The sequence below is a fragment of the Chiloscyllium punctatum genome, chromosome 32, assembly GCF_047496795.1.
Source record: "Chiloscyllium punctatum isolate Juve2018m chromosome 32, sChiPun1.3, whole genome shotgun sequence".
Taxonomy (NCBI): Eukaryota; Metazoa; Chordata; class Chondrichthyes; order Orectolobiformes; family Hemiscylliidae; genus Chiloscyllium; species Chiloscyllium punctatum.
The window spans coordinates 47975305-48003213 of NC_092770.1; the positions used below are offsets into that span (position 1 = coordinate 47975305).

General features: G+C 41.6%; 1 protein-coding gene across 5 annotated transcripts in view; it reads right to left on the reverse strand.

Annotated features, from left to right (window-relative positions):
- The window catches only part of LOC140458142 (ELKS/Rab6-interacting/CAST family member 1-like), a 917474-nt gene that overhangs the window by 889203 nt on the left and 362 nt on the right, over positions 1 to 27909 (reverse strand). For all 5 annotated transcript variants that reach the window (XM_072552282.1, XM_072552281.1, XM_072552285.1 and 2 more), the window contains exon 2: positions 6044 to 6863. In XM_072552282.1, coding sequence (XP_072408383.1) covers positions 6044 to 6712 — 669 coding nt within the window. In that variant the 5' untranslated portion in view covers positions 6713 to 6863. The remainder of the gene's footprint in view (positions 1 to 6043; positions 6864 to 27909) is intronic.

Below are 27909 nucleotides of genomic sequence, written 5' to 3' on the forward strand. Positions count from 1 at the left end.
TTGACTAAACGACTTAGCCTACACATTCCTGGACACTACGAGGCAATTTAGCATGGCCAATCCATTCAGCCAGCACATCTTTAGACCATAGGAGGGAACCAGAGTACCAGATGGAATCCACACAGAACAAGCCAACTCGGTGGAAAGACGAGGAAGTTCCACAATCATCATCACAATCACCATCATCAATAATTGGGCAGCCTGGCATATCAGTATGAAACACAAGGATGAAGCAAAATTCGCAAGCATCTTCAACCAGAAGTGCCAAGTGGAAGATCCATCTTGCCTCTCAGCATAGACACCAGTCTTCAACCAGCTCAATTTGCCATAAGTGATGTCAAGAAGTGGATGAAGGCAACAAATATTGCAAAGGCTTTTGGACTGTGATAACATTTCAGCAATAATAATAAAGACTTGTCCTCCAGGACTAGCTACACCTCTGCTCCAGTACAATTACAACACTGGCATCAACCGAGCAATGTGGAAAATTGTCCAGTTACGTCCTGTCTACAAAAAGCTAGATAAATCCATTCCAGCCAATTACTGCCCCAATGTATTCTCACAGAAGGAGTCATCAACAGTGCTATCATCTTTTGAGCATCATTACACCATTGATCCAGACATTGCAACAAAGAGATTAACTTCAGAGGGGAAAAGAAGGGTGACTGCCCTTGACACCATGCAGTACCTGATCAAGCACTGCATCAAGGAGCCCTAGCAAAACTGGAATCAAGTAACATTTCTTGTTGGTTGGAGTCAAACCTAGCACAAAAAGGAAGATTGTGGTTATTGGCGATCGATCATCTCAACTACAGGATAACACACCAGGAGTTTCTTAGGGTAGTGCCCACAGCCATATCATCTTTAATTACATCAAAAGACCTTCCCTCATTAACTTGATGTGGGAATGTTTGCTGACTATTGTGCAAAGTTCAGCACAATGTGTATCGCCTCACATCCTGAAACTGTTTGTGTTCAAACACAGCGAAGTCTGGACAACATTCAGATTTGGGGTCATAAGTAGTGAGCAATATTCACCACATACGTGCCAGACAATGATCATCTCAAACAGGAGAGAATCTAACTATCGGCCCTTGCTATTCAATGGCATTACCATCACTGAATCCCTGTTATCAATAAATATTGTGGCTGCAAGAACAAGAAAGAAGTTGGGAATTGTACAGCAAGTAACTCACCTCATGACTCCTCAAAGCCAGCCCACCATCCTCAAGGCATGTATCAAGCATGTGACTTGTCTGGGTGAGGGCAACGTCAATGACACCATCCAGATCAAAGAAGGTTGCTTGATTGTACCCCAATCTAACACCTTCAACATTCACGTCCTCTGCCAACAATGTACAGTAGCAGTATTGTTTACCATCCATAAAACGCACTGTGACAATTCACCAGGACTCCTATATCAGCACTTTTCCAACTCAAAACCTCTAACACCCAGAAAGACACGCAGCAGACCCGGACTTTGTTCTATCAAAGATATTACGGAGAAAATCAAATTTTACGCACGAAATGGAATAGGATTTCAAATGAACATCATCATACAAAATACCTTACAGAGATCAAAGGAAGAGAAATTAAAAATGTGCCACAAAGTCGAGTAAGGAAAGTCAGAGAGAGCACACACTGATGAACTGGGCAGAGGCAAAGATATAATGATAAGCCAAGGAAGAGAAAGCAAACTGATTTTCAACACACCAATATGATAGTAATGCTCACAGATCACAAGCATATAATAACCATTTCAAATCTCTGGAATATCACAAGTACCCTCCAGACAATGAAATACTCTTGAATTTTCATCGCTCATATAAATGATTTGGATGTGAAAATAGGAGGCATGGTTACTAAATGTGTAGATAACTCCAAAATAGGTGGTGTAGTGGACAGTGAAGAAAATTTCTCAGAGAACAATGAAACCTTGAATAGATGGGCCAATGGACCCAGGAGAGGCAGATGGAGTTTAATTTAGATAAATGTAAAAGGTGTTGCATTTTGGTAAGGCAAACCAGGACAGGACTTATACTGCTAATGGTCAGCCTTGGGGAGTATTGCCAAAGAAAGAGACCTAGGTGTGCAAATGCATAGTGCCGTCAAAGTGAAATTGGAGATAGAGAGAGTGTGAAGACAACATTTGGCACACTTGTCTTAATTGGCCAACGCATTGAGTATCAGAGTTGGAAAGCCATGTTGCAACTGTACAGAACACTGGTGAGGTTATGTTTAGAATATTGTCGAGAGTGTAGTGCTGGAAAAGCACAGATCAGGCAGCACCCGAGGAGCAGCAGAATCAACGTTTTGGCCATAAGCCCTTCATCATGAATGAGGCTTGAGGGTCGGGGCTGAGAGATAAATGTGAGGGGGGTAGCTAGGAAATCGATAGGCGAATGAAGGTGAGAGAGAAGATGATAGGCCAGAGGGGAGTGTGATGGATGGGTCCGGAGTTGGAGGCTTTGGCTAGGATAATGTGGGGGGGGGAATGAGGAAGCTGTTGAAACCCACATTTATCCCAAGTGGTTGCAGGGTCCCAAGGCCGAATGTGAGGCGTTCCTCCTTCAGGCGTCAGGTGGCAACGGTTTCACGGTGGAGGTAGCCCAGGATCTGCATGTCCTGTTGAAGTGGGAGGGGGAGTTGAAGTGTTCAGCCACGGGGAAGTGGGGTTGGTAGGCATGGGTGTCCCAGAGATGTTCGCTGAAACGATCTGCAAGAAGGTGTCCTGTCTCCCTGATGTAGAGGCAACCACACCAGGTGCAACAGATGCAGTAGATGACATTGGTAGAGGTACAGGTGAATTTCTGACGGATGCGGATGGATCCCTTGGGGCCTTGGATGGAGGTGAGGGGAGTAGTTTGGGCACAGTTTTTGCACTTCCTGCGGTGGCAGGGAAAGGTGCCAGGAGTGGGGTGTGGGCTATTGGGGGGTGTGGACCTGACGAGGGAGTCGTGGAGGGAATGGCCTTTTCAGACGCTGATAGAGGTGGGGAAGGAAATATATCTCTGGTGGTGGGGTCCACTTGGAGGTGGCAGAGGATGCTGCGTTGTATGCAGAGGTTGGTGGGGTGGAAGGTGAGGGCGAGAGGGTTCTGTTCTTGTTGCGTTGGGAGGGGTGGGGTTCAAGCGTGGTGGTGTGAGAAATGGAGAAGTTGCACTGGAGGTCATCATCGACCACATGGAAAGGGAAGTTACAATCGTGGAAGGAGGCGGCCATCTGGGACTCTGAGGTGGAATTGGTCATCCTGGGAACAGATGCAGTGGGGGAATTGGGAATGAGGGATGGCCTTTTTACAGATAGGGTGGGAGGAGATGTAGTCTAGGTAGCTGTGGGAGTCGGGTTTGTAGTATATTTCTATGGTTAGTCGGTCGCCAAAGACAGTGATAGAGGTGTCCAGGAAGGGGAGGGAGGCTGCCGAGTTGGTCCAGGTGATTTTGAAATTTGGGTGAAAGGTGTTGGTAAAGTTCAAGCGCCTCATGGGAGCACGAGGCAGCACCGATACAGTCATCGATGTAGCGGAGGAACAGGTGGGAGGTGTTGCTGGTGTAACTGTGGAAAATGGACTGTTCCACATATCCAACAAACAGGCAGGCATAGCTGGGTCCCATGCAGGTGCCCATAGTTACCCCTTTGGTTTGAAGGAAGAGGGAGGATTGGAAGGAGAAGTTGTTGAGGGTGAGGACCAGTTTAGCCAGGCGGATGAGGGTGTCAGTGGAAGGGTACTGGTTGGAACAGTGTGAGGGGAAGAAACGGAGGGCTTGGAGACCTTCGTCGTGGCAGATCAATGTGTACAGGGATTGGATGTCCAGGGTGAAGATGAGGCTGAGGGCCTGAGAAATGAAAATCTTGGAGGTGGTAAAGGGCATGGGGGGCGTCATGAACATAGGTGGGGAGTTTCTGGACAAAGAGGGACAGGACTGTGTCGAGGTAGGAAGAAAGGAGTTCAGTGGAACAGGTGCAGACTGAGACAATGGGTCGACCAGGGCAGTCAGGTTTGTGAATCTTCAGGAGGTGGTAGAACCGGGCATTGTAGGGTTCACGGACAATGAGATTTAAAGCTGTGGATGGGAGATCCCCAGGAGGTGATGAGGCGCACTACCACTGCGCCTTCCCCCCGCCCCTTGTCTACGGGTTTGATGGTGCCATTGGAGTTGCAGCAGAGGGAGTGTAGGGCTGCGCGTTGTGAGGGCAAGAGGTTAGAGTGAGTGAGGCAGTTGGACAGGTTGAGGCTGTCAATGTCACAGCAGCAGTTTGAAATGAAGAGGTCAAGGGTGGGTAACAGGCCAGCACAAGGTATCCAGTTAGATGGGGTGTTTTGGAGATGGAAGAAAGGGTCCTCGGTGGGTGGGCAGGTGTTTTGGTTGAAAAAGTAGGCATTGATGTGGACGTGGAGGAGGAGGAAACGTTCAGGGTCATAGTGTGTGTTGAACTCATTAATCTGGGATCATACAGGGATAAAGGTGAGGCCTTTACTGAGGACTAAACGTTCGTTGTCAGTGAGGTGTTGGTCTGGGGGAATGATGAAGACATGGCAGGGATGGGAGCTAGCGGGGCTGGAGCTCGAGGTGGGGGCGGTGACAGTTGCTTGAGTGGGTGTGATTATTGGGTCAGTCGTCACTTAACCAACAAAAGTGATGCCCACAAAGGGGGTGGTGTAAAATTCTGGTTGCCATTCCATAAGAACTATGTTGTTAAACTTGAAAGGGTGCAAAAACTATTTCCAAGGATTTTGCTGGGATTGGAGGGTTGGAGAGAGAGGCTGAATATACTGTGGCCTTTTTTCCCTGGAACATTAGAGGCTGAGGGTTGATATTATAGAGGTTTATAAAATCATGACAGGCATGGATAGGGTGAGGGTGTCCAAAACTAGACAGCATGGGTTTAAGGTGAGGGGGGAAAGATTTCAAAAGGACCTGAGGGGTAACTTTTTCACGTGGTGCATATTTGGAACGAGGGAGTGGTGGAGGCTGGTCCAATTAGAACATTCAAAAGGCATCTAGATAGGTATCTGAATAGGAAGGGTTGGGAGGGCTCATGGCCAAATGCTGGCAAATAGAACTAGGTCAGATTTGGATGTCCGGTCAGCATCGACAAACTGGACCATGCCATAAGGTTCTACAACTCTAAGTAAAACATAAATCACTGCTGCAAGGAACAAATACCATTGTTGAGGTGAAACACTACATCCTGACTCAAAAGACCAACACTACGAGGAATCTACTATTTTTATGAAACTTCACAAATGGTCCAATTTACTCAAAACATTCACTAATTTTCACGAGAACAAGTTTCTCATACAAAACGGCAATTCTAAAACAGATATATTACTTTGTGTCAGACATAATGATGGTACCATCAACTGGTTAATGGCAATATAAGTCCTTAGGATCATAAGCAAAATACATGACTGCATAATATGAAAATCTAAACAACCTCATTCCAATCACATTTCTGATTGCTAGGGCAGGGTCAGCAACACTGCCATCAAAATCAGAATATGCATTTTGCTGTATAAAATGAGAGCTGATCAAAACAAAACTATTAAAGCAATTCTCTTGACAAAGAATTTCAATCTCAAGGTGTTGCATCTTCTACTAGATATCCTACACATAACTCTCAGTCTATGCATGTTTATTATAAGTCTCATTTTTGACACCTAAAAGCCCATTCCTGCTTGAAGATTAAGAAAATATAAATTCCAACAATGGAACATGTATAACAATTTCTAAAAATTTAATTTCTATGCATTTGACATCCACTTAAACTTAATTTATCTGCTGCAGGCAAGGGAGATTCCAGACAACACTTCATAAACTATATACTTATTGATTTAAATTTCAAAGGATCCAAAAATAAAACATTAAATTACGTGTTTCTGGAAGACGAGTAATATGGTGTGCATTTCCACCATTTGCTGTTTCAGATATTCATCATCTGTAGCACTTTCTTCTATTATTAAATTTGTAAATTTAGCACATTTCCTTCCATCATTTTACATCTCAGAAACAACTTCCAAAACTCAAAATGATAAGCTCACCTGATTTTCATCCTGGACAACCCGAAACTGTTCCTTCCAAATGGTCATCTTTGCCACCTCATCTTTCCGGAGAGCTCGTTCTTTCTTCAGCTCTGGACTCCAAAATGTTTTGATGCTGTTCATTGAGGAGCTGAGCTTACTTTCTTTCACATCTACCTCTTTGCGAAGCACATCATTCTCACGAAGGACCTCCTTCAACTGTGACTGCAAATCCATAATGGTGTTATCCCTAGCTTGCCTCAATGAGTGTGGGACAGTAGATGCCAGGCTTACTGTTGGCAAATGCTGTTCTCCAAAAGCTATACTATCACTGGCCACACTAGTCGTAGCAATGTTAGGGCTACTTCCCATGGTAGTCATCCTCACACCAAATGGTAAACGTCCAGAAGCTCTATCTAATGTCATTGTTGCTTTAGAGGAATCTGTACCAACATGGTCGTGGTCACTGAGGTACATAGGGCCGGATGTAGCGTATGCAGCGTTCAATGACTGTATGTTCTCCATAGACAGGGTTTTCCCACTACCACCACCAATGCTGGTACTAGAACTGCCCCCAGTGCTGTTTGTTCGACGGTGACCCAAACGTGGTGATCGTGGCAACCTCGGTGAGCGTCCAGGGCTCTGGTTACTTTGCTCTACTTTACCCACCGACCGGGAACTTCCATGCATGGTTCAACAGAATTCAGCCAAATGTATAGTTCCGAAATTAAACAAAAATATTATGTTTTTTTAAAATGGGTTTATGCTTGCCAGTTTGTCAAATTCAGCGTATTTTATTTACACTCGATAATACATCTATGTCAAGCCATTGAAGTCTCACCTGTTTAAACAGAAACAAAAAAATTAATACAAACCATACAATTTCTTAGCTTTTAAGTTTACAATTCAGCAAAACAACTCTGTTTCCTGTCTGTAAGCACCAGTTAGGAGTGCTCAATTCTAGCCACACCAGAACAAAGATATCAGGAAATAAAAAGTCTTACTATCTCTCACACTGGAAAATTTCACCTGCAGCAATGAAAATAACTAATTCTAAATGATTGGTCAAGAACATTTAATAAAAGATAGTAAGATAAACCAATTAAATCTCAGCATTCCACTCGAAAAAATCATTTTCCATTAAAATTACATCTGAACTAAAGTTGAATAAAAATATTGAAATATTTTCATTAAACCATTTGAGACAAGTGATTAAAGACAACTACTTAATTGTCTTTTGTGGTTGAAGTATCCCCAATTTTTGTTTCAAAACTACAGCCTGTATCAAAAATCAAGACTTCAATTATGCATTGTTTCCTCCCAGAATAATTGCAAGGAGTAACCAACACTTGGTGTACTAATAATTGAATTTGCTCATACAGTCAATCAGTAGGGGCTGAATTTTAATATGTATTAGTTGAGTGTTAATTTTATCAAATTTCACAGGGTTTCCCTCTGCGAGGCCCAGCAGGTTTTCTCATGATAGCGCAACAGTGATATCTATCCAATGTGAGCCCAATTTTAACACTTGCAATATCAGAAAGGTTCACCACTGCCAGGATATTTGCATTCCTGGCATCATCACCATCTGCAAATTCTGTTGTGCACTCAATCCAAAGCTATACTGCACAATTCCTAACGTTTGTCTTGACATGATAGGAGAAATTGGCACCTTGCTTTTTGGACAGGAAACTGGAGGTCCTGATTAACTAAGTGCTGCAAAGGAGGGGCATTAATTTCCCTCAGAGCCAGCAGAGGTACGGTGAGTCAGTTCATAGAAAATAGAACAGAACAGCACAGTACAGACCCGGTGGCCCTCAATATTGTGCTAGCCTTTTATGCTATACTAAGATCAGACTAACCTACATAGTATGATGAAAGCTATGTTCCATGTGCCTATCCAAGAGTCGCTTAAATGTCCCTAACGTATTGGACTTCACCATCACTGCTGGCACTACATTCCACATAACCCTCACTCTGAGTAAAGAACCTACCTCTGACATCTCCCCTAAACCTTCCTCCAATTACCTTAAGAATTATGCCCCCTCATGATAGACATTTCCACCATGGAAAATAATCTCTGGCTATCCATTCTATTTATCCCTCTCAACATCTTGTACACCTCTAACAAGTCACCTCTCATCCTTTTTCGCTCCAATGAGAAAAGCCTTACCTCCTTCAACCTTTCTTCATATGGCATGCCCTCCAGTCCAGGCAGCATCCTGGTAAGTCTCCTCTGCACTCTCTAAAGCTTCCACATCTTTCCTATAATGAGGCGATCAGAACTGAACACAATATTCCAAGTGTGGTCTAACCGGGACTCTATAGAGCTGCAGCAGGAGCTTGCAGCTCTTAAACTCAATCCCCCTGCTAATGAAAGCCAACACACTATATGCCTTCTTAACAACCCTAACCACCTGTGTGGCAATTTTGAAGGATCTATGGACATGGACCCCAAGGTCCCTCTGTTCCTCCACATGCCAAGAATCCTGCCTTTAACCCTGTGTTCTGCATTCAAATTTGACCTTCCGAAGTGAATGGCTTCATACTTTTCCAAGTTGAACTCCATCTGGCACTTCTTAGCCCAGTTCTGCATCCTGTCAATGTCCCATTGCAACCTACAACAGCCCTCCACACTGTCCACAACTCCACCAACCTTTATGTCATCGGCAAACTTACTAATCCACCCTTCCACTTCCTCATCCAAGTCATTTATAAAAATCCCAAAAGCAGAGGTCCCAGAACAACCCTTGCGGAACAGCACTGGTCATTCAGTCCCAGACTAAATACTTTCCATCTACCACCCACCCTCTATTCTATGGACCGGCCGATTCTGTATCCAGACAGACAGGTTTCCCTGTATCCCACACCTCCTTGCTTTCGGAATGTGCCTACCATGGGGAACCTTATCAAATGCCTTGTTAAAATGCATGTACACCACATCCAACATTTTACCTTCATCAAACGTGTTTGTCATGTCCTCAAATAATTCAATAAGTTTTGTGAGGCATGACCTACCCTTCACAAAGCTATGCTGACTATCTCTAATCAAACTATGGTTTTCCAAGTAATCATAAATTCTGTCTCTCCAAATCCTCTCCAATACTTTTCCCACCACTGACATAAAACTGACTGGTCTGTGATTCTCAAGATTATTTCTATTCACTTTCTTGAACAAAGGAATAACATTTGCCACCCTCCAATCATCTGGCACTACTCCAGTGGACAATGAGGACACAAAGATCATCGCCAAGGTGCAGCAATCTCTTCCTTCACTTCCTGTAGTAACCAAATCCCATCTGGCCCAGGGAATTTACTTATATTTTATGTTTTTCAAAACATTCAGCACATCCAAGTCATCTGGAGCAATGCATAATACCATCAGAAGAATGTCAACAACCCTCTTTGCTCACATTCACTCCACCTCTGCTACTGCAACCACCTCCCACCAAGGCTCATGCTCTACCACTCTTACCATCACATGCAACATCTTTACTCACTCACCTTACTGCAGTACACTAGTACTAACCCTGCATGGCTTCTACTCACTAATCAACTTGTGCGGACCCTCCAAGTGACTGAAGGAAAATCAGTCTGGACCTCCCAACTGAATGTTCCCTTTCTTTTCTTGACTGAGGATTATTGACAACCATGACAAGCTTAAAAATGTTGCTGGAAAAGCGCAGCAGGTTAGGCAGCAAAGGAACAGGAGAATCGACGTTTCGGGCATAAGCCCTTCTTCAGGAATGATTCCTGAAGAAGGGCTTATGCCCAAAACATCAATTCTCCTGTTCCTTTGATGCTGCCTGACCTGCTGCGCTTTTCCAGCAACACATTTTTAAGCTCTGATCTCTAGCATCTGCAGTCCTCACTTTCTCCTTGTTGATTTTAACCATGACAAGCTTCCTGGCTTTGTGTATGCACTGAACAAAAGGCAAGACAGACATACTGTGAGTTTGGTATCTCTGGCTGAGGGAGCAAGGCAAATTAGGGATGCTGTGAGCATCCAGGTAGGCTCAAAATGAAGAAGTGCACAGAAAACAGGCAAATAGCCGAGATGCAGTCCGGTTCACTCTGAGCTGGGTCCCCATCCCTGTATATAAAGTGCCCTTGCAATAGCATTGCAATGATGGTTGCCAATGCTCTCCGAAATTTCTACACTGTCGGGATTCTATGATTTTACGTAGCTTTAAAATAAGGAAGCATTCCGCAAGTGGATTGAAGAGGAGCTGTGAAGGTGCATAGTGGTGAACAGATGTCTGTAAGGTTTTTGGATGTGTCCAGTGCCCAGGGAGCATACTCTGAAATGCTAGTGCCAGATATGTACAATGGTCCAGAGGAGCAAGCAGTGAACTGGAATCAGTTACTCACTCTGACCTACTGTTGACAATTGTCATCATTGTGTATCCTCAAAGTGGGTGATAGGATTGGAAGCTGCATAATAATAAGGTCAATGTGCAGTTAATAAGGCCAACAAGCAATAATCCTTGTTAACAGGCATCTCACTGCTGCTAATGAGAACCTCGACTGAATGCCTATAACTTAGAAATGCTGTTAATTGCTTGCGACACGTGTAGGTCCTGCTGGACTTCTCCCAGATTTCTCGTCATAGCCACATCATTCAAGATCCTATAAAAAGCTTCTGACCTACACTTCTTAGAATTCAAGTAGAAAGGATCAGACACTAGAAGAGTCTGAGTTTCCCTGCTTTTGAAAAGACATCAAAACATCAATTTTCAAACCTGCTTCTGGCAAATTTTACTTTCCATGTAGTAAGAACTGTTTTTTCAAATTCCCATATTTATCTCAGACAACATGAGGTGTCTTTTTATTAAGAACACAAAAGGATACTGTTTACTGAATGGCTCATCGTTGAATCACTGGATTTCAGGTGTAAGCCCCACTCCAGAGCTTGAACACAAGCAAAAAACACAAAACCTGGCTGACACTGAGGGATCATCCAGAGATGCCATCTTTCAGATGCAGCATATCATGACCATCTGCCTACTCAGATGGATGCACTGGCACTATTTCGAAGAGCAGCAGTGAGTTATTGCAACATCTTCAGAAATTTTTATCCAGTCAACATCTGAACAGCTATTCAGATCATTACCACATTGCTGTATGTTGAAGTTTGCTGTGTCCAAATTGGCTGCCAAGTTTTCTACTTTATAACAATGCCGACACTCTCAAAGTACTTACAGTGGCTTCATGCTATTTGAAATATCCACCGTTCACAAATAGCATCATACAAGCACACACTCTGAGGGCTATCATGATGCAGTGCCAGTTCAAGTGCCACCTGCCCTAGAGGTATGCTTTAACATGTCAAAACAGTTCAGTTAAAATTAAATTAAAAACACAGTTTTTTTGGTCTTTACCATGAGAATAAACCGATACTTATTTGTATTACAAATTTCAACAAGATTCCAGAATGTTATTACTAAAAGATTTAAATTCAGCTGAAAGAATAATGTGAATTTGTTCTATTTCTCCTGAATGACCTTATCTGTGGCCATTCAGAGGAAGCTATACTCAGCTTCATCACTCAAGTCAGACATGTTGCAAATTCGTCTAATTTTGCAACCAATGTGTTTAAGGAAAAGGCGTTGAAGTGGGGATTGAAGTTATTTTGAAATGCAAGATAAGCAAAATACAATCTGGAAAACTGATGAACGTACCTGAAGTAATTGCCATTCAAAACATGTGCCAGAAATCTTTAGCAAGGTCATGGCTCAAATAGTAAAACACCAAACAATGGATGTCGCTCTTTGGAATCGTGGTAGAGAAGAAGTGTCGACAATTATCTTCATAAAGAGTTTATCAAATAAAAACAAATTTGCAAATAGAAGATAATTACTTTGAATCGCAGATATCCCATGAACATCAGGTTCTTGTGGGAATAGGCTATCCATGAAGCTACCCTTTGGTTTTGGATTTATCTGTACGTTTTCTGACAAAAGCTGCTGCCTTAGGACTGGCTTTGAAACAGGCAGATTATGCCTGGAGCTGTAACAGCTTAGAAACTGAGTATTTTTTGTAATGTGTAAAGAAGCTGTAGACCAGAGGCAAAGACTATCAGAAATCAAGGTTTTATCTGAGTTGGTATCACTAAGCAAGACTACAATGAAGTTGGGGTGTTCACAATAATGACATATTCAGAGAGAGTTTCAGAGTCACTCTAGTGCTGATGGAAGTACCTCAAAAATGTCATAGAAAACAGCAGGAACACTAAGCAGAATCAAAATTAATTTTGAAAAGGTGTGGCACACTTTCATACGGCCCCAGGAGAATCAAAGATATCTCTCAAGTTCCTGTTATGAATACGAAAACTCAAAGGTGAAACTAAAAACAAAAGGGAATGTGTCACGGAGATTGTTGTGCTTAAAACATAAATGTTTTTCAACATATGGCTCTTAGGTTCGTACTTTTGTTTTTTTTAAATCTTATACAGCAAATAGTTTATTTTAAAAAGTGATGGCTTGTTATTTTATCAGTTATGAGAGTTCATAATTCTTTTTGACCTTCTGGAATCATAACAAACAGCAAACAGGTTTTGGGAATATTTAAAGATTCAGAATTTCTATTGCTAATAGGTATAATATATTAAAAATGTTAACAGAGTTCAACATGGCTCTCCATTTAGAAGTCAAAAATATTAAAATTCAAATGGTGTACTTGAATCAGCTGCTTAAGGCAAACAAATGCATTTTGGTCATTTCAAGAATCATTAATGCTTGTTCTGGTTGAGATTTATTTTACCTAACTAGTGCAGTTGCTAGTGTGGTGTAGGGAGCTGAAGACTCTTGGGATTAGAATGAATAAAAAGAAAAGAATAGTATGAACCATATTTTGGTTCAAGTCAGGTATAACACAGGCTGTGAAAGGGTGCTTCTGACTTGATACACATATCTTTCACATTTACCTTGAAGAAAATGAAACAAATATTGCACTGTTGTACAATGCAGTAAATACTTACTTAGTGCTCATTGACTGAGCAGAAGTAGTAATGGAACACAGTGATTTCTATTTTGCAAAATAAATCATCTTAATTTGCCACTGAAGTTTCTTACCAGATTGTCATCAGGCAGAACTCATCAACCAACTAGACTCTTTTAGTCCATACCTTTAATGATCAATTATTGTTAGGAACACAAATTTATGTAAGAGCACAACAAAGTCAGCCATGAGTTCAAAGTGCTTCTTTGCCTGCATTTTAACAGTGGTGGAAAAATTCCTCATTACAATGAAATTACTATTTAACGGACTCAGCTGTTCATCAAATCCTCCAACCAGTGTCTGCAATCTAAATGGTCCTCTGGAGCTAATATATTTTATCACTTTGATAGCATCATGTTTTCTATCACACACAACTCCAAACTATATTTCTCTCTCTCCAATAAGACAATAAGCCAAGGACTTTAAATCACATGAAATTCCAACTATTCTACTTAATCTTTTCTGAATCCATCTGAATAACTTACCATTATAGTTATTCTAGAAATCTGATGTCTGTGTAGCTGTCCAAGCTCCAGTTAAATAAATTTCTGCATGCCACTTTATTGTAGTTCATTGTCTTCCTTGTTTAAATGTGTGCAAGCTGTTCGATGCCACCTCAAAACTACCAAAAATCCTTAAATGTCATATTGAGAGCCTAATCATACAAGTCATAGATGATTACATAACTTTGCTTTCCCCTAGTGACCAGATCCATATTGGGTTGGTCAGATGGGCTGTGGCAATGGATCTCAATCCAGATTAATGGAAGTTGATGCACTTGGGCTGGATCAATAAGGTAAGCAATTACACTATAAAAGGTAGAACCTTAGGAGGCACCAAGTATCAGACAGACCTTAGCGTCCATGCATGTACATTGATCCCACAAGGCATAAGGACAGGTATATAAAGTGGGAAAGGCAGCATTTGGGATACTTGCCTTTATTAGCCAAGGCGTAGAGTTTGAATAATGTGGTTACATTGGTACTGTATGTTAGGCCACAGCTAGAGTACTGCGTGTAGTTTTGGAATCCACATTATAGGAGGGATGTGACTACACTGGAGAGTGTGTGCAGAGGAGATTTACTCAGATGTTGCCTGGACTAGAGTTCTAGTTATGAAGAGAGATGCATAGAATGGATTGTCTTACTTGAAGCAGAGAAGACTGCCAGAGGACATGATGATTGAAATGTATAAAATTATGAGGGGCAAGAGACAGGGTAGACAAGAAGAACTTTTCCCCTGACTGGAGGGGCAATGACAAGGCACATATATTTAAGGTGAAGGTTTAAAGGGGATGAGAAGAAAGTATTTTTCACCTAGAGCGTGGCAAGAATCTGGAACTCACTGCCTGCAAGAGTGAAAGAAACAGAAGGTCTCATCACACTTAAGTAGTATTTACTCATGCATTTGCAATGTGAAAGTATACAAGGCTGTGGGCCAAGTGCTCGAAAATGGGGTTAGAATAGTTTAGTGGTTGTTTTTGACTAGTGCAGATTCATTGAGCCAAAGGCTCTTTTTTTCTGTGCTGTTGACCTCAATAACTCTAAATGATTGCCAGATAACTGGTTCTTGTCTAAGGTGTTCTGAAAATTATATGGTTTCAACTTATTTTATTTCCTTACCATTTATATAACTTGGATATCATAAAAAAGTTTTTTTTCCTCCCGCATCTGTTCAGAATTACTTTTCTCTCCTTTAGTTAGGTTCATGAAAGCCAACCAAATTGAAGCTTTCAAAGTAAGTCAGATGAATTAAAATACTCATTATATTGATTGAGCAAGTAGATAGGTTAGTGACATTTGCAAAGGTCTGCAAGCACCATAATCTATTTTTTAGCCATTGCATCAAAGTCAAGAGAAACTTGAAAAATAATAACAGTAACCCTATTATTAGTGGGGCAGCACAGTCGTAAGCACTGCTGCCTCACAGTGCCAAGGACCCAGGTTCAATTTCAGCCTCAGGCAATTGTGTGTGTTGAGTTTGCACATTCTCCAAGTGTCTATATGGGGTTCTGCCAGGTGCTCTACCTTCCTCCCACAGTCCAAAGATGTGCAGGTTAGGTGAACTGACCATGCTAAATTGCCTGTAGTGTCCAGAGAAGTGCTGGTTAGGTGGATTAACCATGGTTAGTGTGTTGGTGGGGGGGCTGAGTCTGGATGGAATGCTCTTGGGTGGGTTGATGCTGACCTAATGGACCAAATGGCTTCTTTCCTCATTGTAGGGATCCCATTCTAAGAAGTAACAAATTCTGGGATAGTACTGTTCAATAAGTGTCAAAATGATCGGTGATTAGGGACCTTTATTTTGGAAGACATGACATACACAGGATTGCCAACTGTAACATTCATTTACAGTAATATAATAATAACTAACTTGGTCAAAGTGAGACTTTTGTCACTCTAAGTTAATACATACTTCCAAAAAGGTTGTATTTATGTCAAATGACCATTAATTTTCAAAAGTGGTCCCAATCTCAAAAATCAATGTAGGAAGGTGAACGGAAAAATGGATTTCAATTTATAAAACAAAACAAAGCTCCGTTCAGGAAACAAAAGAAGTCAGAACAAATGTAATAAATGAGAAAAATACAGAAAAAGTATAAGTGAAACATTTAATTTCAGATTATAGTCTGTTTTGATGTTGACAGTACAGTATTAAACATATTCCTGATATCCAAGCAGCTTTATGAATCAAATTGCTATCCACACCAGAGTGCAGGAGCTTAATATTTGCAATAGCTGTTGGTCTCAAGAGGAGAGTATAATGGGTCATATTTTGTATTTGCATGTTTTGCTTGTTAAAGGTAACAGTACAAAATGCTTATTATTGTCAAATCATACATATAGCCTCCATTAATTTGGACAGGTATTGATTGAAGTCTTGTTTGAAGACAAATATGCTCCTTTAGAACATACTCCAGAGGACATTTCACTGAAAGATCTGACAACCTTAACTTTTTCTCAACAAGAAAACATTTAAATCCCTGGTCTTTCCACATATGTGAAGGTCTTGTACTGGTAATACCATTGGGGCAGAATTTAAAATCAATCAATCAACAACTTAAGATCTGAGAATTCAGGTAACATTTCCATAAAAAACACATTGGGCAAGTGTTATGGACAGATTACAAGTTTTAAAGCAAATCTCTTTCCCAAGGCCACAACAAAAGTTAATGATTTAATCAAAGCATGCAAAATTCCCAATTTATCTGTCTGTTGGAATCAAGTTAACAGAATACACTGATCAGGTTTCTGTTTGTTAAAAACAAACTACTTACTGCAAATAAATTCTAATAACAAGTAAAACATCTATGAACATAGCAAAAATGGCACGACTTAACTGTTAAGTACATTTTCTTTGACCTTTTTTGTGGTTTAGACATCTAGAGGTACTAACATTGAAAACATTATTTGCTTTTTAACCTGCCTTCCAGTCCTCTGCTCAGAATTTCTTTCTTCCTCTCAGAGTTTAGGATATTGGCTACACATGTCGGAAATCATTTTATTTACACAAAATTTTTCAAACTTCTGCTGTGGAATAGTGAATTTCTGTTGCATGCATATGTTTGACAAGTCTTTTTTTTCCCCTGATAAATTAAACTATCATTCATGGTTTGGAAAAGTGTTCATGCGGTTTTTTTTCCTGTTTGTATGTTTAATACAAGTTTTATCATTTGTCACTAGATCTGGGTTAGCAATCAAAATTCTTGTCCCATCTAATGATAATAAAAATCTTGTGGAATCATCGACTTGCACTCCCCCAAAGTGAAGAATTCTGTTTCATATATTTCCTGAAGAACCTCTTTCCTCTGAGTCCAGAAACCTTTGCACAACTTAAGGACTTTGCATACGTGATAGCACTACTCATCTTTCTATTCATTTCATATCAATGTCTCTTCACAAAAATATTTTCATCGTGGCTTCTAAAATCCTAGCACCAAATGAGACTGCTTTTATGTCCTTCCATTTGTTATTGACTGACTTAACTCCATAGGGTAGAAGTCCAAACCTAGAGAGCATAGATTTAAGGTGAGAGGGCAGAGATTTAAAGGGATCGAAGGGGCAACATTTTCCACACAGTGTAGTGTGTATATGGAATGAGTTGCCAGAGGAAGTGCTAGGCATCAGTGCAGTTACAACGTTTAAGACATTTGGACAGGTACGTGGGTAAGGAAGGTTTAGAAGGTATGGAGCAAAATGTAGGCAAATCTGATTAGTTCAGTTTAGGAAATGGTTGTCATGGATGAGTTAGGCTGAATGGCCTGTTCCCATACTGTAGGACTATGATTCGAACACACAAAAATGGCTTTATGGGTGAAGTGAAAAATGCTTGGGAAACAGAGTTCAATAGTACCATACCCAAGGTGCTCTGAACGATCCTTCTGCTTGCCAAGACTTTCTGTTCTTGAATTTTCCTTCTCCAGGTTCTCTCACTTCTTCACAGGAGGCACAGAACAATTGCTACAAATTCTTAGTTACTTGTTAAAGGCAGCAATTTACAGCAACTATTGGGTGAAAATATCAGTCCGTCTTTCTTCAGGCAATGTTACCGGAGGAAGGGACAGACGCAGGCAGAGAGGGAGGGATGGAGGTTGGGAAGAAGAAAAAAAGGATCAGAGGAAAAGGACACGTGAGAGAAAAAAATAAGAGCATGAGAGAGTGAAAGCAAGAGAAAGAAGGAGTGTTCTGTAGTTCAAAGGTTTCTCCCTGAAATCAGACTCAACCTGTTCAGCTATTCTGTAACCACCACGATGTCACTAATCTGACTATGTCTAGCATCTACGACTGGTCACAATTGCACAAACCAATCAGCTACTCCTTGCTGGTCAAATCTCATTTTGCGCACACAACTTGGTCTTGAAACGTCTTCTCCCTCCCCACTCGAATAAAGCAATGTAAACACACTCGAAGAGTTTTAGTAAATTGCCTTTTTAAGTGTAATAATTCCTTTCTCAATCCTTCATTTTATAACAGTTCTTTATGTTTACAATTAAAAAAAAACACAAAATGAAATGTTGTAGTCTTCACAGTTGGTATCACTGAAAAGCTTCTTAAAAGCATTAGAAAAATGAATTAGGCACCATTTTTTCTTAGATACAAAAGCAGCTGTATCTCAGTTCAAAACATTACCCATCATAACAGCCTTGCATATCTTCAGACCTTAGGTCATCAACTTCTTCAACACCATTTTGAAAAATGCAACCTCAAAAAACACTTTGTTCTGCATATTTTTGAAAACAAATTTATTGTGAGCGTAGATGGGTGGACCATTTATTCCCCATTTCCAGTTTCCTTGAGAAGGTGATGGTCACCGGCCTTCTTGAATGCTTCCACCCATTCACAGGTAGACTCACAATGTTGGGAAGGCAGTTCCAGGAATTTTGACCCACTAACACTGAAGGAATAGTGATACATTTCCAAATTTGGATGGTTAATGGCTTGAAAGGAACTTGAAAGTTAACGGTGGCCCTATGCAGCTTCTGCTTTTGTCCTTCTAGAGGTGGAGGCCATGGGTTTGCACGGGGTTATCAATGGAGCCTTGTGAATTTCTGCACAGCATCTTGCAGGTGGTACTCACGGCTGCTACTGAATGTCAGGGAGGTGGAGAGAGTGAATATTTGTGGATGTGATGATAACTAAGCAGGTTGCTTTGTCATGAGTGGCATCAAGCTTCTTGATTATTGTTGTAGCTGCACTGATCCAAGCAAGCAAAGAGAGTGTTCCATCACAATCCTGATGTGTTTTGTGAATGGAGAAAAGTCTTTGAGGAGTTGGCCCCATTCAGCTTCTGGTTGGTTGGCAACCCCTGGTTATTGATAATGAGAAATTCAGTGATGGCAATGCTATTAAATGTCAATGGGCTATGGTTAGATCCTTCCTTGTTGGAGATGTCCACTCTCTAGCATTTGTGATGCAAATGTCAGTCCAAGCCTGGATATTATCCAACTACTGTTGCAATTGGAGATGACTGCTTCAGTGTCTGAGAGATTGCACAATAATCAGCATCATGTACAATCAGCAGTAAGTATCTCTGCTTTAGATCTTACAATGCAGAGGTCTTTGATGAACCAACTGAATATTGTTGGGACCAAGAAGCTCCCCTGAAGAACTTCCAGAGAGTTCCTTAAGCTAGGACTCCAAATAATGAAGAGTGTCTCCTCCAAATTCCAATTAACTCCAGTTCTAGTAGGATTCCTTGATGTCACATTGCCAAATCCAGCTTTGATATCAAGGCAGGTCACTGTTTCTCACCGAGTTTAGTTCTTTTATCCATGTTTAAACCGAGGCTGAGCTGAATAGCCCTAACAGAACTCAAACTAAGTATCAGGGAATTGGTTATTACTAAGCAAATGCTACTTGATCACGCAGTTGATGACCTTTTCCATCTCTTTACTGATGACTGAAAGTGATAGGTTACATTGACTTTGTCCTTTCCATGTACAGGATATATCTGGGCAATTTTCCACAATGTCAGGTCGATGTCAGTATTGTAGCTGTGCCAGAAAAACTGGGCTAGAGGCAAGGCAAGTTCTAGAGCACACATCTTCAATGCTATCGTAGCAATGTTGTCAGGACTCAAAGCCTTTCCAGTATCCAAACCGTCCAACATTTCTTGATGGCACATGGAGTAAATCAACGTGGCTGAAGACTGACATCTGTGATGCTGGGGACATCTGGAGAAGGCCAAGACGGATCATAGTCAGAGATGTAAGCATGGAAACAGACCCTTCGGTCTAACCCGTCCATGCCGACCAGATATCCCAACCCAATCTAGTCCAACTGCCCGGCCCCTATCCCTCCAAACCCCTTCTATTCATATACCCATCCAAATGCCTCTTCAATGTTGCAATAGTAACAGACTCCACCATTTCCTCTGGAAGCTCATTCCATACATGTACCACTCTCTGTGTGAAAAAGTTGCCCCTTAGGTCTCTTTTATATCTTTCCCCTCTCACCCTAAACCTATGCCCTCTAGTTCTGGACTCCCCGACCCCAGGGAAAAGACTTTGTCTATTTACCCTATCCATGTTCCTCATAATTTTGTAAACCTCCAGAAGGTCACCCCTCAGCCTCCGACACTCCAGGGAAAACAGCCCCAGCCTGTTCAGCCGCTCCCCATAGCTCAACTCCTCCAACCATGGCAACACCCTTGGAAATCTTTTCTGAACCATTTCAAGTTTCACAACATCTTTCCGATTGGAAGGAGACCAGAACTCCACGCAATACTCCAACAGTGGTCTAACCAATGTCCTGTACAGTCGCAACGTGACCTTCCAACTCCTGTACTCAATACTCTGACCAATAAAGGAAAGCATACCAAACGCCTTCTTCACTATCCTATCTACCTGCAACTCCACTTTCAAGGAGCTATGAACCTGCACTCCAAGGTCTCTTTGTTCAGCAACACTCCCTAGGACCTTGCCATTAAGTGTATAAGTCCTGCTGAGATTTGCTTTCCCAAATGCAGCACCTCACATTTATCTAAATTAAACTCCATCTGTGAAATTGGGGGGAGATTTCCAGGCCTCCAGAGTTATGGTTGAAAGAGTAGAATATAGTGTCAGCCAGTGGAGTGGAAGATATCTGTAGTTACATACCTGGTAGACTAAAGTTATGCAGGGTAAGACTTTTTTAGAGGATTCAAAGTGAGAATGAGTATGTTCATGTAAATTTGCTATCATGCTGGAGCATGGAAAGGTCCTGGGGCACCTGACTTTGTGTGGTTGAAGATGCAGTATGTCATCTTAAATTAGTCAGATTTTGAAAGGTGCTGCTTAATCAAGATTGTGTAGCATAATGTACTTCAAGGTGATGAAACCATAGGTTAATATCTTTGCAGACATGAATGTGGAAACAGAAAGTCATGTGCAGAGTAGCCTTATTGCAAAATAGAACAATTTTCAGAAAAGTGTCACAAGGATGTTGCCAGGGTTAAAGGATTTGAGCTATAGGGAGAGGTTGAATAGGTGGGGATGTTTTCCCTGGAGCGTCAGAGACTGAGGGGTGACCTTATAGAGATTTATAAAATCATAAGGGGCATGGATAGGATAAACAGACAATGTATTTTCCCTGGGGGGGGGGGGGTCCAGAACTAGACGGCATAGGTTTAGGGTGAGAGGGTAAAGATATAAAAGGCGCCCAAGAGGGAACGTTTTAACACAGAGGGTGGTGCGTGTATGGAATTAGCTGCCAGAGGAAGTGGTGGAGACTGATACAATTACAGCATTTAAAAGGCATCTGGATGGGTGTATGAATAGGAAGGGTTGAGAGAGATATGGGCTAATGCTGACAAATGGGACTTGATTAGTTTAGAATATCAATGGACAATAGGTGCAGGAGTGGGCCATTCAGCCCTTCGAGCCTGCACCACCATTCAATATGATCATGGCTGATCATCCTTAATCAGTATCCTGTTCCTGCCTTATCCCCATAACCCTATCCAACTCTTTCTTAAATGAATCCAGACTGGGAGACTGGGCCTCCACTGCCCTCTGGGGCAGAGCATTCCACACAGCCACCACTTTCTGGGTGAAGAAGTTTCTCCTCATCTCTGTCCTAAATGGTCTACCGCGTACTGTTAAGCTGTGTCCTCTGATTTGGCACTCTCCCATCAGCGGAAACATGTTTTCTGCCTCCAGTGTGTCCAATCCTTTAATAATCTTATACGTCTCAATCAGATCCCCTCTCAGTCTTCTAAACTCAAGGGTATACAAGCCCAGTCGCTCCAGTCTTTCAGCATAAGGTAGTCCCGCCATTCTAGAAATTAACCTCATGAACCTACGCTGCACTCCCTCAATAGCCAGAATGTCTTTCCTCAAATTTGGAGACCAGAACTAAACACAATACTCCAGGTGTGGTCTCACCAGGGCCCTGTACAGCTGCAGAAGAATCTCTTTGCTTCTATACTCAATCCCTCTTGTTATGAAGACCAGCATGCTCTAAGCCTTCTTCACTAATTGCTGTACCTGCATGCTTACTTTCATTGACTGGTGTACAAGAACACCCAGATCTCTTTGTACTGCCACTTTACCTAAATTGATTCCATTTAGGTAGTAATCTGCCTTCCTGTTCTTGCCACCAAAGTGGATAACCATACATTTATCCACATTAAACTGCATCTGACCACTCACCTGACTTGTCCAGGTCACCCTGTAATCTCCTAACATCCTCCTCACATTTCACCCTGCCACCCAGCTTAGTATCATCAGCAAATTTGCTAATGTTATTACTAATACCATCTTCTATATCATTAACATATATTGTAAAAAGCTGCGGTCCCAGCACGGATCCCTGTGGTACCCCACTGGTCACTGCCTGCCACTCCGAAATGGAGCAGTTTATCACTACTCTTTGATTCCTATCAGCCAACCAACTTTCAATCCAAGTTAGTACCTTGCCCCCAATACCACGCGCCCTAAATTTTGCTCACTAACCTCCTATGTGGGACTTTATCAAAAGCTTTCTGAAAGTCCAGGTACACTATATCTACTGGATCTCCCTCTTCCAACTTCAGTTACATCTTCAAAAAATTCCAGAAGATTAGTCAAGCATGATTTCAGCTTCATAAATCCATGCTGACTCTGACCTATCCTGTTACTACTATCCAGATGTGTCGTAATTTCATCCTTTATAATAGACTCCAGCATCTTTCCCACCACTGAGGTCAGACTAACTGGTCTATAATTTCCTGCTTTCTCTCTCCCACCTTTCTTAAAAAGTGGTACAACATTAGCCACCCTCCAATCTGCAGGAACTGATCCCGAATCTATCGAACTCTGGAAAATAATCACCAACGCATCCACGATTTCAAGCCACCTCCTTCAGTATCCTGGGATGTAGACCATCAGGCCCCGGGGACTTATCAACCTTCAGACCTAACAGTTTCTCCAACACCAATTCCTGGCAAATATAAATTCCCTTAAGTTCAGGTCCTTTAGCCACTGTTACCTCATGGAAATTGCTCGTGTCTTCCCCAGTGAACACAGATCTGAAGTACCAATTCAATTCTTCTGCTTTTTCTTTGTTTCCTGTAATATATTCCCCTGTTTGTCTTCAAGGGCCCAATTTTAGTCTTAACCATTTTTTTGCCTTTCACATACCTAAAAAAGCTTTTACTATCTTGCTTTATATTTTTGGCCAGTTTACCTTCATACCTCATTTTTTCCTCTGCGTATTTCCTTCTTAGTAATTCTCTTGTTTTTAAAAGCTCCTCAGTCCTCTATTTTCCCACTTATCTTTGCTATTATATACTTTTTCTCTTTTACTTTATATGTCCCTTAACTTCCCTTGTCAGCCACAGCCACCCTTGCCTCCTCCTAGGATCTTTCTTTTCTTTTTGGAATGGACTGATCCTGCATCTTCTGCATTATTCACAGAAATATCCGCCATTGTTCCTCCACTGTCCCTCCACTGTCATCCCTGCTAAGGTATTGCACCTTTGAACTTTGGCCAGCTCCTCCCTCATAGCTCCACAGTTCCCTTTATTCAACAGAAATATTGTCACTTCCGATTGTACCCTCTCCCTCTCAAATTGCAGATTGAAGCTTGTTGTATTATGCTCACTACTACCTAATGGCTCCTTCACTTTGAGGTCCCTGATCAATTCTGGTTCGTTGCACAATACCAGATCCAGAATTGCCTTCTCCCTGGTAGGCTCCAGCACCAGCTGCTCTAAGAATCCATCTCAGAGGCACTCCACAAAGTCTCTTTCATGAGGTCCAATACCATCCTGATTCTCCCAATCTACCTGAAATCCCCCATAATAACTGTAGTAACATCTTTGCGACAGGCCAATTTCAGCTCCTGATTCAACTTACATCCGACATCCAGACTACTGGTTGGGGGCCTGTAGATAACTCCCAAGAGGGTCTTTTTACCCTTAGAATTTCTCAGCTCTATCCACACTGACTCTACATCCCCTGATTCTATGTCCCCCTTTGCAAGGGACTAAATATCATCCGTTACCAACATGGCCACCCCACCCCCTCTGCCCGTCAGTCTGTCCTTACGATAACACTTGTAGCCTTGAATAATCATTTCCCAGGCCCTGTTCACTTGAAGCCACATCTCAGTTATCCCCACAATATCGTATCTGCCAATTTCCAAAAGAGCCTCAAGCTCATCCATCTTATTTGTAACGCTTCGTGCATTCATGTATAGTATTTTTAATTTGTTACTGCCCTCACCCTTCCCATCAACTCCTATTTCACTCAACCTTACAGCATGATCCCTTTCTGAGTTTTTTGCCTCATTGATACAGTTGTCTTTCTTGACTTACCTTGTTCTAACTTTCCCTTCAATTTCCTTCTTAAACATCCAGTTTGGCCCCTCCCACCCGCTACTTCGTTTAAACGTAGCTGTGTTGCAGTAGCAAACCTACCTGCCAGAATGCTGGTCCCCAACCTATTAAGGTGCAGACCGTCTCTCTTGTATAATTTATGCTTACCACAAAACATACCCCAGTGATCCAAGAATTTAAATCCTTGCTTCCTGCACCAGTTCCCCAGCTACACGTTCAAGTCCATTATCTCCCCGTTTCTGGCCTCACCAGCCCGAGGAACTGGAAGCAAACTGGAGATAACCACCCTGGACGTCCCGTTTTTCAGCCTTCTTCCTAGTTCTCCGAAGTCCCGCTGTAGTATGTTCCTCCTCTTCTTCCCGACATCATTTGTGCCGACATGTACCATCACCTCTGGCTCTTCACCTTCGTCCTTGAAGGATTTCCTGCACTCTGTCTGTGATGTCTTTAACCCTGGCACCAGGAAGGCAACACACCATCCTTAAGTCCCGTCTGCTGCCACAAAAACCTCGGTCAGTTCCTCTCACTATGGAGTCCCCTTCTACCACGGCTCTTCCGATGTCCGACTCTTCCGCTCTGCCTCCACGCCAAGCTTTGATTGATAGACCTGGCCGCCTCACCTGTCATCTGTCTCTACTGTTTCCAAAAGATTCAACTTGTTCCTGACAGGTACTTCCCCGGGGACTCTTGCACCTGTCTCCTCTCTGCCTTCCTCATCGTCTGCTCTCTTCTGGTATGGTTGGTGTAATAACCTCACTGAAGGTCTTGTCCAGAAAGATCTCGTTCTCTTGGATGAGCCTAAAGTCCTCGAGTTCTTTCATCAGTGCTGCAATATGCTGTCAGTTGCCGAACGTGCACATACTTTCCACACTTATACGAGCCAGACACACCAGAGTTGTTGACCTCCCACATCAAGCACATAGCACACTGAACCAGCTTGGCAGTCATATCTTCACCCTCTTCAACTGTGGTGTAATCACTTCACTCAACCTCGTCAAAGACTCCTGAGCTAAAGCCTCACTCTTCAATTCACAGGAACTTCCTTGGACCCTCTTTTTGGGGCAAGTCTGTGGACGTTTAATTTAGGTTAGAGGAGGAGGGTGGGATGAAGGCACTACTTTGTGGAACCTGGGGTCTAGAACACACCCACTCAAATAACAATCACTTACCTTCCCGACCGGCTTTGCACTCCGACTTCACTTCCGCCCAACTCCCACCGCGCTCTCTGCAACTCATCCAAGCAGCATGAGGAGTTGGACCAATAGGCCTGTTTCCCTGCTGTATATTTCTATGCCTTTATGACTCTAAAAAGTTCTTCAAACCAGATCACAACCATACTTTTGACTACAATGCACAAAACTCCTGCATGTCCTTCTGCTCAGCATCTGTTCATTCTCAAAGGAGAGGAGCACTCCAAGTTAATATGTATTTGAAATAATCAATTAGAAATAGCTTCTATTTGCTCCAGTATAGCATTACTAAGGGCAAATAGCATAGCAATCAATAAACGTTGTGGTAAACAAACTGCCATTATGACGCATTCACCAATTCTTAGCATTTGATGCTCCTCCTGCACAGGCTCAATATTTTAATTATAAATTACAAAATCCTTTCACAAGCTTATGGATTTAGCAGCAATAAATATAAAAGTATGATGAACACACTTGTTACCCATTGAATTCCACAGGTTTCAACAGTGTTTTCCGTGTGAATGTAAGTGTGTTGTGATAACCATTCCACCAGAATACATATTGCTGAGGTAAGAGGAGGGGGAAAAATACTTGTGGATATTTATTTTCTCTTTGGTATGTTTACCTTCTTTTTCCTCAGCTTTGAAATTCTATGTCATGATCGTATCATGCATTCTTCTTTGCTAAACTATTGGTGTTACATGCAGCCTCAGTAGTTTAGAAAATGTCAATTGAGAAGAAAAGTATTCAAATATAGAACATAGCACAGTACAAGCCCTTCGACCCTTGATGTTGTGCCAACCTTTTATCCTACTCAAAGATCAAACTAACCTACATACCCTTTATTTTACTATCATCCATTGCCATTCCAAGAATCACTTAAATGTCTCTACTGTATCTGACTCTACTCCCACCACTGACAGTGCATTCCATGCACCCACCACTCAGTGTATTAAAGACAAAAGATTACTCAGGTCACTTTAAAGCTTCTGCTGAATTACAAACTGTTAAATGTCCTTATGGTTTCCATTTACATTCAGATGATAGTTGTGCCATACAAAACCAAAAAGGTTTTCGATTCAAGTTGGTTTACATTACCAAAGTAATCAAATTGTGACTATTGGTTCCAGTGCCTAAACACTGGACAATGAAAACTGCAGTAGCTTTTCTAGTCTTCCATGCAGCAACTACTGCTGGAAATAGACCAGAGTCAGATTGGACTAGAAGTAGCTTAGCTCTGATTCCTTATAGTCAAACATACTTTCACAATACAGTTAAAGCTCACAGACCAATAACAGTCACATGAAAAGTTATCAAAGAACAACAGCTATCTGTTGAATTACTCTCTAGCAAAGATGGAATGTCTTTGACTGTGGAGATGAGTGGTCAGAAGAAAACTGAGATACAACTTTAATAAAAAATAAAGTTACAAACTTTGATCCCTTTGATGTTTATCGTTTATTTTCTAACCAATTCCTCAATAAGCATTCAGCAACTTCTGATCAAGACAATATTGGTGTCTTTGCAAACCTAAGATTGTTTTTAATTTATCATGCATGACCTAGATAATCAGAAATATTTTTAAAAAGAAACAGAATTTCAGGATGTTGACCCATTAGATTTATTTTGCGACACTTGGGTTAAAGAACTTCAGGCTACAGGAGGGAACATGAGGCTAAAATTGCTCAGACATCCAATATGAATAATTTTACCTATACTGAATAGTTTAGTTTTGAAACCAGAAAAGGAAACCTCACAGTTCTTAATAACTAATTAAAGACCATTCCAGCATAGGAACCTCATTAATTACTACTTGTAAATTGAAGTAATTTTACAAGATCCAATCCATATGACTGCAGAAGTCATATGGATCCATATGCCCGGCAATCATTTCAATGTCATTTTACAAACATCTGATATCTTGACTCTATAATACCATTATATGAATATACAACAATCAGTAACTTAAAAATTATACCCATTGAGAAAAGTACTAACTACAATTTCACAGAAGAGTCCAAGGTACAATTTAACCAATTAAAAAACAATATTTCTACAATATATGAAGTTCACCCAAATCACTCAATCTTCACTCTGGCTTGATATCAACGTAAAACTCACTATCCAATTTCCATATTTTCTTTCCCTTGTACCTGTTTATTGATAACAGACTTGCTGATGAGAATGAGGCAAATGATATGAATAAATCTAGAGCGAAACACATTGGCACGTCTCAGAAAAAGAAAAGGCAGTCGTGGGTTCCTTGTCATTCTAATTGATGAAGCTGCCCTTGTGCTGCCAACCGAATACCATACATGTTGTGTCCGCGCCGGGCCGCCGGAGACAGTTTGCATTTCCGCCTGCCGACTTCACTCCTCACGCCTGCCAAAGCCCTGAACC